This window comes from Spermophilus citellus (genome assembly GCF_964194105.1).
Source record: "Spermophilus citellus genome assembly, chromosome: X".
Classification (NCBI taxonomy): Eukaryota; Metazoa; Chordata; class Mammalia; order Rodentia; family Sciuridae; genus Spermophilus; species Spermophilus citellus.
In genome coordinates, this window is record NC_138190.1 from 70,420,704 (window position 1) to 70,433,335 (window position 12,632).

Below are 12,632 nucleotides of genomic sequence, written 5' to 3' on the forward strand. Positions count from 1 at the left end.
CATCTCACGCCTATCAGAATGGCAATCATCAAGCATACAGGCCACAATAAATGTTGGCGAGGATGTGGTGAAAAAAGTACACTCATACTGCAAATTGTTGGAAAGCAGTATGGAGATTCCTCAGAAAATTGGGAATGGAGCCACCATTTGACCCAGCTATCTCACTCCTTGGTTTATACCCAAAGGACGTAAAATCAGCATACTATAGTGACACAGCCACATCAATGTTTATAGCAGCTCAATTCACAATAGCTACGCTATGGAACCAACCTAGGTGTCCTTCAATAGATGAATGGATAAAGAAAATGTGGTATATATACTCAATGGAATATTACTCAGCTTTAAAAAAGAGTAAAATTATGGCATTTGCCAGTAAATGGTTGGAGTTGGAGATTATCATGCTAAGTGAAATAAGCCAATACCACAAAACCAAAGGCCGAATATTTTCTCTAATATGTGGATACTAATTCACAATAAAGCAGGGGGCACTAGGGAAGAATAGTGTTACCTTAGATTAGGTAGAGAGAAGTGATGGGAGGGGTGGGGAGGGGATGTGGAGATAGGAAAGATAGTAGAATGAAACAGACATTATTACTGTATGTATATATGTGACTACATGACAAATATGATTCTGAAACATGTACACTCAGAAAAATGAGAAATTATCATCTGTCCTCCCAGCCTCACAGAATTGGGAGAAGGAAGGTTGGGGGGTGTGGAAAAAATAAAAGGAAAAGTCCTTGCACCTTGTAGAGCAGCGTCCCCCCTCCCCCCTGCCCTGGCACTGCAGCCAGCCGGGGACCTCCCAGTCTGCGGCCATGAATGTGAGCGGTGAGGGCGAGAGCTTTCTGGGCTCCATGCAAATTCCAGGCAGCACAACCGTGCTGTTTGAACTGACTCCAGACATCCACATCCGTGGCATCTGCAAGCAGCAGTTTAACAATCTAGATGCCTTTGTAGCTCACAAGCAGAGCAGCTGCCAGCTGACCAGCGTGGTGGGAATGGCCCCTGGCACAGTCCAGTTTGTATCCGAGGAAACAGTGCCTGCCACCCAGACTCAGACCACCACCAGAACAATCACTTCAGAGACCCAGAAGATCACAGACTAAGAAAACAGAAAAGTCCATCCCTGCCCTCCATTGCATCCACTCTGCCAAAACAAACTACAGACAGGTAAAAAATTTAAATGTACAAAGTGAAGCTGGGCACAGTGGCACATGCCTGTAATCCCAGCGGCCCAGGAGCCTGAGGCAGGAAGATCCCAAGTTCAAAGCCAACCTCAGCAACTTAGCAAGGCCCTAAGCAACTCAACTCAGCAAGACCTTATCTCAAAATAAAATTAAAAAAAGGCAAACAAATGAGAGATTATATCCCATCTATGTATGATATATCAACGTGTATAAATGCATTCTACTGTCATGTATAACTAATTAAAACAAATTAAAAAATTTTTAAAAAGGGCTGGAGACTTGGCTCAGTGGATCAATCCCTGGTACCAAAAATAAATAAATAAATGACTGGCCATAGTAAGTATTGGTGAGAATGTGAGCAATTAGAACCCTCATACATTGGTAGAAGGAATGTAAAATGATACAACAATTTGGTGGTTGCCTAAAAACTAAAACAATTTGGCAGTTACTTAAAAACTAAAACAGGGGCTGGGGTTATGGCTCAGCGGTAGGGTGCTCGTCTCACATGTGCAAGGCCCTGGGTTTGATCCTCAGCACCACATAAAAATAAATAAATAAAATAAAGTTAAAAAAACTAAAACATACACTTACCATATCAGAAAGCAATACTAGTCCTAAATATTTACCCCAGTGAAATAAAAGCACACATGTCCACATGAAGACTTGTACATAAATGCTAATATTTCTAATAGCCCCAAACTGAAAACAAATATCCATCAACAGGTGAATAGATGAACAAATTATGGTGTATCCATAAAATGAACAGGATACCACTCAATAATAAAAGTAACAATGATACATGTAATTTCATAGGTGACTCTGAATAATGCTGAATAAAAGCCAGAAAAAAATGCATAATGTATTGTCTCATTTTTACAAAATTGTAAAAAATAAAAACAAATCTATAATGACAGAATCAGATTAATTAGAGATTCCAGGCAAACATTGCCTGGACTGGGGAGTGGGGTGTGCCAGGGATGGAAAGAAAAAAATTTGGGGGCGATAGTGGACATTGTCACTAACTTGATTATGGTAATAATTTCCCAGGTGCAGACATGCATCAAAACTCACCAATTTGTACATTTTAAATATGTACAATTTATTGAATGTCAAGCATGCCTCAATAATTTGTTAAAAAAATAACTGAACCTCAATATGGTCCTTAACAACAGTTCGAAGATATTCATGTTTTAGGCAATAAGGCATTCAGGTAGAACTTCAAATTTGATACTATTTATTTCTAAATCCAAAGAAAACCAGTTCCCACTTTTTCTTATCCCCAGTATACATGAGAAATGGTAGTTCAAACTGTCCATACCTTCACTCGAGCTGCAACACCTTCCATTCCACGGCTCTGAGTCTCTTTCCGCTTATCTGCGACCTCTCGCTGCTTTTGGAGAGCATCCTTAAGACGCTTGTTGGCAGCTGCTGCCTAAATAAAAATGGCACATAGTTATGTTGAATGAAGGGTAATAAGAAGAACATTTTCCAGCATATATTCAGTATATTGGTAAAGAAAAAAGTTCTAGGTTTGAATTCCTATAGGTACCAGGTTTATAAATCTCCATGGATATAAAATTGATAAATAGCTACTCTGTTAGTGCACAGGGGAGGAATATATTTCAAGGCAGTTATACAGACTGGAAATGTCATATATCAATATTACTGTGTTTTTTGGAAAGAGGACCAATTGGGAAAAAAATCCTTATTTGCATAATAGCATTTTCCATCAGAGTTTAATCTGCTCAGTTTATACATAAAAAAGAGATCAAGATTTAGGAATTACTGGTCAAGATTAATGACCCTGGTTTCTTAGGACATCGGCTCTTTTTAAGAATACTATTTTGCCAGCATCTAAGCTTGAGGACTACAGTACATTTTACCCAGCAGACTGGATTTTCTTACTTACCTCCTCAGTTTTACGCCTGAGCACATTGGACTGTTTCTGGAAGTTTCTTTCAAGTTTGAGCAGTTCATATTGCCTCTTACGGTCCTGGTAAGAAAAATGTCAGATATTAATTCCTGCTCAGGTAGGTAAAAGAATATCTTGTAATGTAACTAAGATGTTATTCAAGACATCCTTGATATGTAGGCTAAATTCAATAATACAGTGAACTACCTTTATTTTCTCTTATCAGAGTTAAGAACCAGTAGTTCTAGCTGGGCATGGTGGTACACGCCTGTAATCCAAGCTATTTAGGAGGCTGAGGAAGGAGGATCGCAAGCTTGAGGCCAGCCTCAGCAACTTAGCAAGATCCTACCTCAAAATTAAAATTTTAGAAAGGCTGGGGTACATGTAGCTCAATGGTAGAGCGCCTTTGAGTCCTATCCTGAATACTGAAACAAACAAACAAAACCCTGTTAGTTCTATAAATCATATTTGTATATACAGCAGAGGTGTTTCCCCCCCACTTTATTGCTCTATATTCAAATTCTTGAAGTCTCAGTCTTAAGTCAATTATTGGAAATAATATCATAGAATGTGAGACCTGGAAAGAATCTTAAAGATCATCTATCTAATAAACTTTCTCTTCCACATAGGTAGTTATTGATTGACAGACCTGGGACTCACTATTAGTTCATCCATCATAAAACTCAGTGGAAGAAAGCCCATCATATAGCTAATCACCTATAAAATTAAGGTAACCTGAAGTTAAAGAAGAGGTTTTCATTCCAGAACAAAACCAGCTTATTACTTAATATGTCATCTCTACTCAGAGATTAAAGATCAAAAAGAACAAGAAATATTATTGGATATTGTCTGCTTCAATTGACCACACAATATTTAACTGCTTTGATTTATTGACCCCTTCCCTATTTTATTAATCCACTAAGCTCGTTCTGGCTTCCCTTGTTTCTTATCCAATCTGCATGATCTAGTGAGTCATTCTAGTCATGTCTTTGCCAGCCTACTAGAACAATTCATTTTATTCAACCCAAATACTATTTATACATTAGGCATGGGGATATGGAGATTAACTTTGCATGGTTACTATTCTTATAAAGACTATTAAAAATATAAACTTATAATTATAATAAAATATAACATGTGTTGATATAAGAAGACAAGGGAAACAGCCAGAAGACCAAAGTAATCCAGTGAAAAGAGAAAACCCAACACTCTTCTTACCACCAAACTTGTTGAAAGAGAGATCTATGTTTAATGCTTCCACTTGTCATTATTATCTGTTCCATATCCCCTTAGAGATAGTTCCTACCATTGTCCTGAACTCTACTTATTACAGCTAGTGGTCTCTTTAGAGTGCCTATCTTCTTTGGCTTCTCTCGGAATCATTAGCACTCCCTATAACTGTCACACAGCATCCTAATTCTATTCAACCTTACAAATTTTAGCATCTTCATTTATACATGAAATAAAGAGAGTCTCAGCATTCTTTTTCTATATTTTCTCCATTTCCCTGGTCTCATTACTCATGTGGTTTCAATTTTCTTATCTATGTAAGACAACTCCTTTACCACTAAAACCAGCCCAATTTGTCCCTTGAACTCAGCTAACATTATTCTTTTAGGTCTCTCCATCCAACAGATTAGTCTCCTAAAACCAGCTCCATCACTTCAAACTAGCTGTTTCCTCTGATTTTTTAGTCACTCAAAAGCATGGAGTAATTTTTGGTGTTCTTCTTACTGTTTAGTTTCTTTGAAAGTCAGGTTTTGTATTTATTAACATCAAAATCATTCAACAAACATTAATTGAGTGCTTAATCTATGCCAATCACTGAACAATAATTGGGAACAAGCCACTGGGAATACACTGGGAATACAAAATAAAGATCCTTGCCAATGTGGAGTAAACATTCCTGTACGATGTAAACTGGTAGATGCTTTATAGACATGCCTGCAAAAAAGTTTTATTAAGATATAATTCACGTGTCATACAGAGTTGATATAACAAACATCACAGTCAATTTTTGAACATTTTTCATTTTGTGACTTGCTTCTTCTGCTTAGCATATTTTTAAGGTTCACCCATGTTGTAGCATTTATCAGTGCTTTCTTTTTATGATTGAATAATATTATACTGTATAGACATACAACATTTCATTTATCCATCTATCAGGTGATAGTAGGTTTCCTTCACTTTTGGCTATTATGAATACTGTTTTCTGAACATCTGTGTATAAGATTTTTCATGGACATATGTTTCCATATCTCCTGGGCAGACAGAATTAAGAGTGGGAGGGCCTAAACAACTTAGTGAGACCCTGTCTCAAAATAAAAATAGTTAAGCGCCCCTGAGTTTAATCCCTGGTTGCCCCCCCCAAAAAAAAAGAAAAGAAAAAGAAAACAATTCCATTTATAATAGCATCAATATGAATAAAATACTTGGAAATAACTTAGCAAAAAAAAGTGTAAAATTTGTACACTGAGAACTACAGAACATTGAATTAATTAAAGAAAACCTAGGAGTTACAGCTGTAGGTCAGTGGTCAAGCGCTTGCCTCACATGTGTGAGGCACTGAGTTCGATCCTCAGCACCACATAAAAATAAAGATACGGGCTGGGGATGTGGCTCGGGCGGTGGTGCGCTCGCCTGGCATGCGTGCGGCCCGGGTTCGATCCTCAGCACCACATACAAACAAAGATGTTGTGTCCGCCGAGAACTAAAAATAAATATTAAAAATTCTCTCTCTCTCTCTCTCTCTCTCTCCTCTCTCACTCTCTCAAAAAAAAATAAAGATACTATGTGTTCATCTAAAACTAAATAAATATTTAAAAAGAAAACCTAAATAAATAAAAAAAATAGTTCATGTTCATGGATGGAAAGACTTAATATTCTAAAGATGGAATATCCTTCAGATGGACTTGCAGATTTAATACATTCCCAATCAAAAGCGCATCTGGATTCTTCAAAGAAATCCATAAGCTGATCCTGAAATTCAAATGGAAATGCAAGGGACCCAGAATAATCAAAGCAATTAAAGGGAAGAATAAATTTCGAGATGTTACATTCCTTGAATTTAAAACTTTCTGCAGAGCTACAGTAATTAAGACTGTGTGGTACAGTGTAAGGATAGGTATAGAACAGTGGAATAGAAATGAGAATCTAGAAATAAATTCATACACTGATGGCCAATTGGATTTTCAACACTGTTGGGAAGAACAATTCAGTAAGGAAAGAATAGCCTTTTCAACAAATGGTGCTGAAATAACTGGATATTCATGTGCAAAATAATAAAGTTATAACTTGCCTCACATTATATACAAAATTAAAATATATCAAAATCTAAGTGTAAGAGCTATAACTACAAATCTCTCAGAAAAAAGAATTTGTGATTTTGAATTAGACATTTTTTTTTTTCAGATGATTCCTAAAGCACAAACATCCAGAGAAAAAATTACATTCGGCAAAATTAAAATCTTGTGCACTGTAGACATCGTGAAAGTGAACAGTCAATCCACAGCATGGTAGAAAATATTTACAAATCATATTGCTATCAGGGTCTGGTATCCAGAACATATAAAGAACTCTTACAACTCAGTAATAAAGATAACCCACGTTTAAAATGAGTGAAGCAATAAGCACACAAAAAGGTGCTCAATGTCATTTGCCATCAGGGAAATGCAAATCAAAACCACAACAAGATTCCATTTCACACCCACAAAGACCGTTAGAATAAAAGACTGATAATAACTATTGGCAAGAATGTCAAGAGGTTGAAAATTTTATGCATTGCTGGTGGGTTGAGAAAATGGTACAGCTGCTTTGCCAAACAGTTTGGCAGTACTAAATAAATATAGAGGTACCATGTGATCCAATAATTCTTGGCAACAGTGTTAAAAATCAATCGGCCATCAACGTGTGAGTTTATTTCTAGATTCTCATTTCTATTCTACTGAGGCTGGCTTTGAACCTGCAATCCTTCTGCCTCAGCCTCCCAAAATGCTGGGATTATAGTCATATACCACTGGGCCTGGCATGGAATTGTTTTTTTTTTTTTAAATTTTAACTTCAAATAGATTTTCTTATATTGATTTTGTATCATGCAAATTTGCAGAACCTTAGTTCTAATGGACATTTAGTGAATTCTCTAGGATTGTCTACGAACATGAATGTGTCATCTGCAAACAGATAGTTTCGCTGGCTCCAGGGAAATATTGAATAGAACCTCCAGGGAAATGTTAAACAGAAGTGGCAAGAGCAGATATCCTTGTCTTGCTCCTGATATCAGGGAGAAATTTTTCTGTCTTTCATCATTAAGTATAATGCTAGCAGCGGGTTTTTCAAATATATCCTTTATCAGGTTTATGAAGGAATATATCCTTCTATTCCTAGTTTCTTGAGTAAAAGTTTTTATAATGAAAGTGTGTTGGATTTTGCCATATGCTCCTTCTTCTGAGAGGATCATGTGGTTCTTGTCTTTTGTTCTACTGATATTATTTCCAGATGTTATATAAGACTTCTTGCATTTATCACATAAACTTCACCTGGTCACGGTGTATCATCCTGTACCCGTGTTGCTGGAATCAATTTGCTAGTGTGTGTGTGTGTATATACACAAACATACATATACACACACACACACCTATATTTATAAGAAATACTTACTGGTCTGTAGTTTTCTCGTGAAGTCTTTTTTCTGACACCAGGGTAACACTAGCCTCACAGAATGAGTTGGGAAGATTTCCTTTTGCTTCTATTTTTTTGGAGGACTGTCTTAAAAATCAGTATTATTCCTTATTTAAATGTTTGATAGTACTTACCTGTGAAGGCGTCTGGGCCTCAGCTTTTCTTTGCAGAATTTATTTTTGTATTTATTTAATTTGTTCTTTGTAGTTATACATGACATTAGAATGTATTTTGACATATCACACATACATGGAGTATAACTTCCCATTCTTGTGGTTGTACATGATGGGGAGTTACATTGATCGTGTATTCATACATGAACATAGGAAAGTTATGTCAGATTCATTCCACTGTCTTTTCCATTCCTATCCCCCTCCCCCAATTCCTCCCATCCAATCGGGTGAACTTCTATTCCCACCCCCACCTCTGCCTATTGTGAGTCAGCATCCACCTATCAAAGACAACATTCCTACTTTGTTTTTTTTGGGGGGGACTGGCTTATTTCACTTAGCATGATAGATAGCCTCCAGTTCCATCCATTTACCAGCAAATACCATAATTTCATTCTTCATTATGGCTGAATAATATTCCATTGTGTAAATATACCACATTTTCTGCTGAAGGGCACCCAGGTTGGTCCCATAGCTTAGCTATTGTGAATTGAGCTGCTATATACATTCATGTGGCCATATCATATAGAATGCTGATTTTAAGTCCTTTGGGTATATGCTGAGAAGTGGAAAAACTGGGTCAAATGGAGGCTCCATTCCAAGTTTTCTGAGGAATCTCCATACTGCTTTCTATAGTAGTTGCACCAATTAGCAGTCCCACCAGCAATGTATGAGTATACCTTTTTCCCCACATCCTTGCACATTTATTGATTATTCTCGATGATTGCCATTCTCAATGGAGTGAGATGAAATCTCAGTAGTTTTAATTTGCATTTCTTGAAATGCTAGTGATGTTGAACATTTTTTCATATATTTGTTGACCATTCATATTTCTTCTTCTGTGAAGTGTCTGTTTAGTTCCTTTGCCCGTTTATTGATTGGATTCTTTGTTTTTGGGGTGTCAAGTTTTATATACCCTGGACATTAATGCTTGGTCTGAGGTGGAGATGGAAAATATTTTATCCCAGTCTGTAGGCTCTCTCTTCATGTTCTTAATTGTTTCCTTTGCTGTGAAGAAGCTTTCTAGTTTGATTCCATCCCATGATTGATTATTTTCTTTTTTTGGTACCAGGGATTAAACCCAGGGGCACTTAACCACTGAGACCCATCCCCAGCCCTTTATTTAGAAACAAGATCTTGCTGACTTGCTTAGGGCTTCGCTAAATTGCTGAGGCTGGCTTTAAATTTGTGATTCTCCTGTCTCAGCCTCTCAAGCCACTAAGATTACACGAGTGAGCCACTGTATCTGGCTCCATTTATTGATTCATGATTTTACTCCTTGTACTTTAGGAGTCTTGTTGAGGAATTTGGTTTTCTAAACTGACATGATAGAGGTTTGGCCTACTTTTTCCTTCTACAGGTGCAGGGTCTCTGGCCTAATGCCTAGGTCCTTAATCCACTTTGAGTTTTGTGCAGGGTGAGAGATAGGGATTAAATTTCATTCTACTATGTATGGATTTACAGTTTTCCCAGCACCATTTGTTGAAGAGGCTATCTTTTCTCCAATGTATGTTTATGGTACCTTTGTCTAGAATGAGTTTTGATAGGTTGCCTTTGTTTTTATTAATCTCAAAGTATTTTCTAATTTCCCTGTGATATCTTTTTATTTATCACTGTGTTGTAATTCCTCAAATTTGTGAATTTCCCAAATTTCTTTCACTATTCTTTCACTATTGACTCCTAATTTCATTCCCATGTGATTGGAGAATAAACGTATTGTTTTAATTCTTTTAAATGTATTCAAGGTATGTTTTATGGCTTAGCATATGGTCTGTCCTGGAGAACATTCTATGTGCACTTCAGATGAACATAAGTCCTATTGTTAAATGGAATATTCTACAGATGTCTGTTAGGTCTAGTTTATAGTCTAGTCTAGTATCCAAACTACAGATTGAACTTTTTACAAATATAGATGTGAAATCCTAGGTTATAGCATTACTGAAGACACTGATACCCTTGACCATCATGTGCCTAGTTGAACCATACATTATTGAAGGTGGGGCATTAGAGACTCCAGATACTAGTGTTGGTTTCTGCTCAATTATGTCAGTATTTGCTTCATACATTTTGAGGCTCTATTGTTAGGTGTCTATGTATATTCACACAGAAATGTACCACATAATGGCATTTTGGCCAATGATAGATTATACATATGGTGGTAGTTCTATCAGATTATAAAGGAGCTGAAAAATTACTATCAAGTGACATCATAATGCAGCACATTACTCACATGTGCATTGTGTAAACTTACTACACTGCCAATCATATAAAAATATAACAAAACTATGTAAAGTATATTAGTCTTGATAATGATAATAAATGAATATATTATTGGTTTATATATATACCATACCATGCTTTTTAATCATTATTTTAGAGTACACTTCTATTCATAAAAAAAGTATGGAGCCTCATACACTTTGTCCTTATTGTCTTTTGATTGACCTATGCCATCAAGGTTTGTGTAAGTATATGTATAGTCTGATGTTTGAAGAATGATGAAATCACCCAATGATGCATTGTTCAGAATGTATCCCCATTGTTGAGTTACACACAATGAAAACCGTTATATATTCCTGATGGATTGACCCTTTATATCTCTCTTTATCTCTAGTAACATTCTGTTTTAAAATATTTTATCTAGTATCACTATAGCCACTTTAGATTTTATGGTTGATGTTTGAATGATAGATTTTTAGGGGGGGTACCAGGGATTGAACTCAGGGGCACTTGACCACTGAGCCACATCCCCAACCCTATTTTGTACTTTATTTACAGACAGGGTCTCATTGAGTTGCTTAGCACCTCTTTTGCTGAGGCTGGCTTTGAACTCATGATCCTCTTGCCTTAGCCTCCCAAGATGCTGGGATTACAGGCATAAGCCACCATGCCTGGCTTGAATGGTAGATCTCTTTCTATATTTCTAGTTTCAATTTATTTATATCTTTGATTCTAATAGGTGCCTTCTTTTGATAATCTAGATTGTTTTTATCCTACCCTAATAATTTCTGCCTTTTGATTATTTAATCCAGTCACATTTAATGCTATAATTTTTCATCCATAAAACTTAAAATGGATTAATTTAAGGGAAAATGGTCTTGTCCTTTAATATTAACTCAAAAAACATGAATATATTGGATTAAGTTCACAAGACATAAAAGTAAGACAAAGCACACCACTTTTATTATAGAAATAAAAGCAGTAAAAAGTGATTTATCTTTTCTAATAAACAAAAGTAGTAAATATAATTTAATCCTAATAAAATTTCTCAGATGCCAGACCCAAGAAAGAAAATAGTCTGACAATTTATAGTTTGAGAGAGTTATGATTTTGGTTTTTTGTTTTCTCTATAGAAACAATTTCATTTTTAAAAAAAGCATTTATTTTTTAGTTGTAGGTGGACACAATACCTTTATTTTACTTTTATGTGGTGCTGAGGATCAAACCCAGTGCCTCATACATGCTAGGCAAGCACTCTACTTCTGAGCCCCAACCCCAGCCCGAAACATAATTTCATTTTTTCAAGGTATATATGGGCTGTTTCCTTTTGTTTTTACTAGTACTTTCCTTACTTATTTCATAAAATACAGAGATAGTATGGATCTGCACATCTCATAAGAGCATATGCTGGTAGAACTATAACAAGACAAGTATCAGGGAATATTTTCTGCTTTCCTTAATTATTAGAAAAGTCATTTGTCTCTTTGTAGGAACATCCACAGCAATATTTGTATCACAAATTTAAAATTTCCTGCCAGGCATGGTGGAACATGACTGTAATTGCAGCATCTCAGGAGGCTGAGGCAGAAGGATTGCAAGTTCAAAGCCAGCCTCAGCAACTTAGTGAGGGCCTGAGCAACTTGGCGTGACCCTGTCTCAAAATAAAATATAAAAAAGACTGGGAATTTGGCTCAGTGGTCAAGTGCCCTTGGGTTCAATTCCTGGTATCAAATAATAATAATTATAATAATGGTAAATGTAAAATAAAATAAAATTTCCAAGTTGACGGTGCAATATAAAATAGGGGAATGACAAAGGGGGAAATCAATAGATTACAATAATAAATCACCTAAACCACTTCTCTTATGCTACAAAGCTTTTGTACTTGATTGTCTTAATATAAAAGGATTTATTATAGTTCATATAAATAAACTGAACATTAAAACATGTCAAAGTTAAACTCTAGGAACAATAGTTTAACATTCAAACAGGGGTACAATTAGGTAGGAACACCCCTAAGGGTAATCTTTTTTTGTCTAAATCAGATTATTGATAAAGATTACTTCATGACAAATAAAATGTGTTTCACCAGTAGTTCTATTCTGGCCAACATCCTAATGATTGTGGTTCCAAACTTGAAAAGAAACTGCTAAATAAATCTTCTCTTAAGCTAAATAAGACTTGGCCAAAGAGGATAATCAAGGCATCTAAGTTAAAAAAAACAAAACAAAACAAAACAAAAAAAAACTAAACTAGTCTTTAGAGACAATGAAAAAGCATATCTATTATCTCTGGAGGATAAAAAAAAATTAGAAAATGGGAGTTCAAAACACAATTTGAGTCAAATGTATGAAAGATGATATATCATGAGCTATGTAATGCTTTAAATAATCAATAAAAAAATTAGTGTTTTACTCACTTTAAAAAAAGCAAAATAAACCTCAGCTTAGGTGTTCTTGGAGT

General features: G+C 35.8%; 1 protein-coding gene across 1 annotated transcript in view; it reads right to left on the reverse strand.

Annotated features, from left to right (window-relative positions):
* Positions 1-12,632, reverse strand: part of KIF4A (kinesin family member 4A) — a 137,858-nt gene that overhangs the window by 36,076 nt on the left and 89,150 nt on the right. Inside the window, exons 19-20 of the mRNA XM_081278116.1 lie at positions 3,100-3,183; positions 2,509-2,622 (exon numbers count right to left, since the gene is read on the reverse strand). Of these exons, the coding sequence (XP_081134242.1) occupies positions 2,509-2,622; positions 3,100-3,183 (198 nt within the window). The remainder of the gene's footprint in view (positions 1-2,508; positions 2,623-3,099; positions 3,184-12,632) is intronic.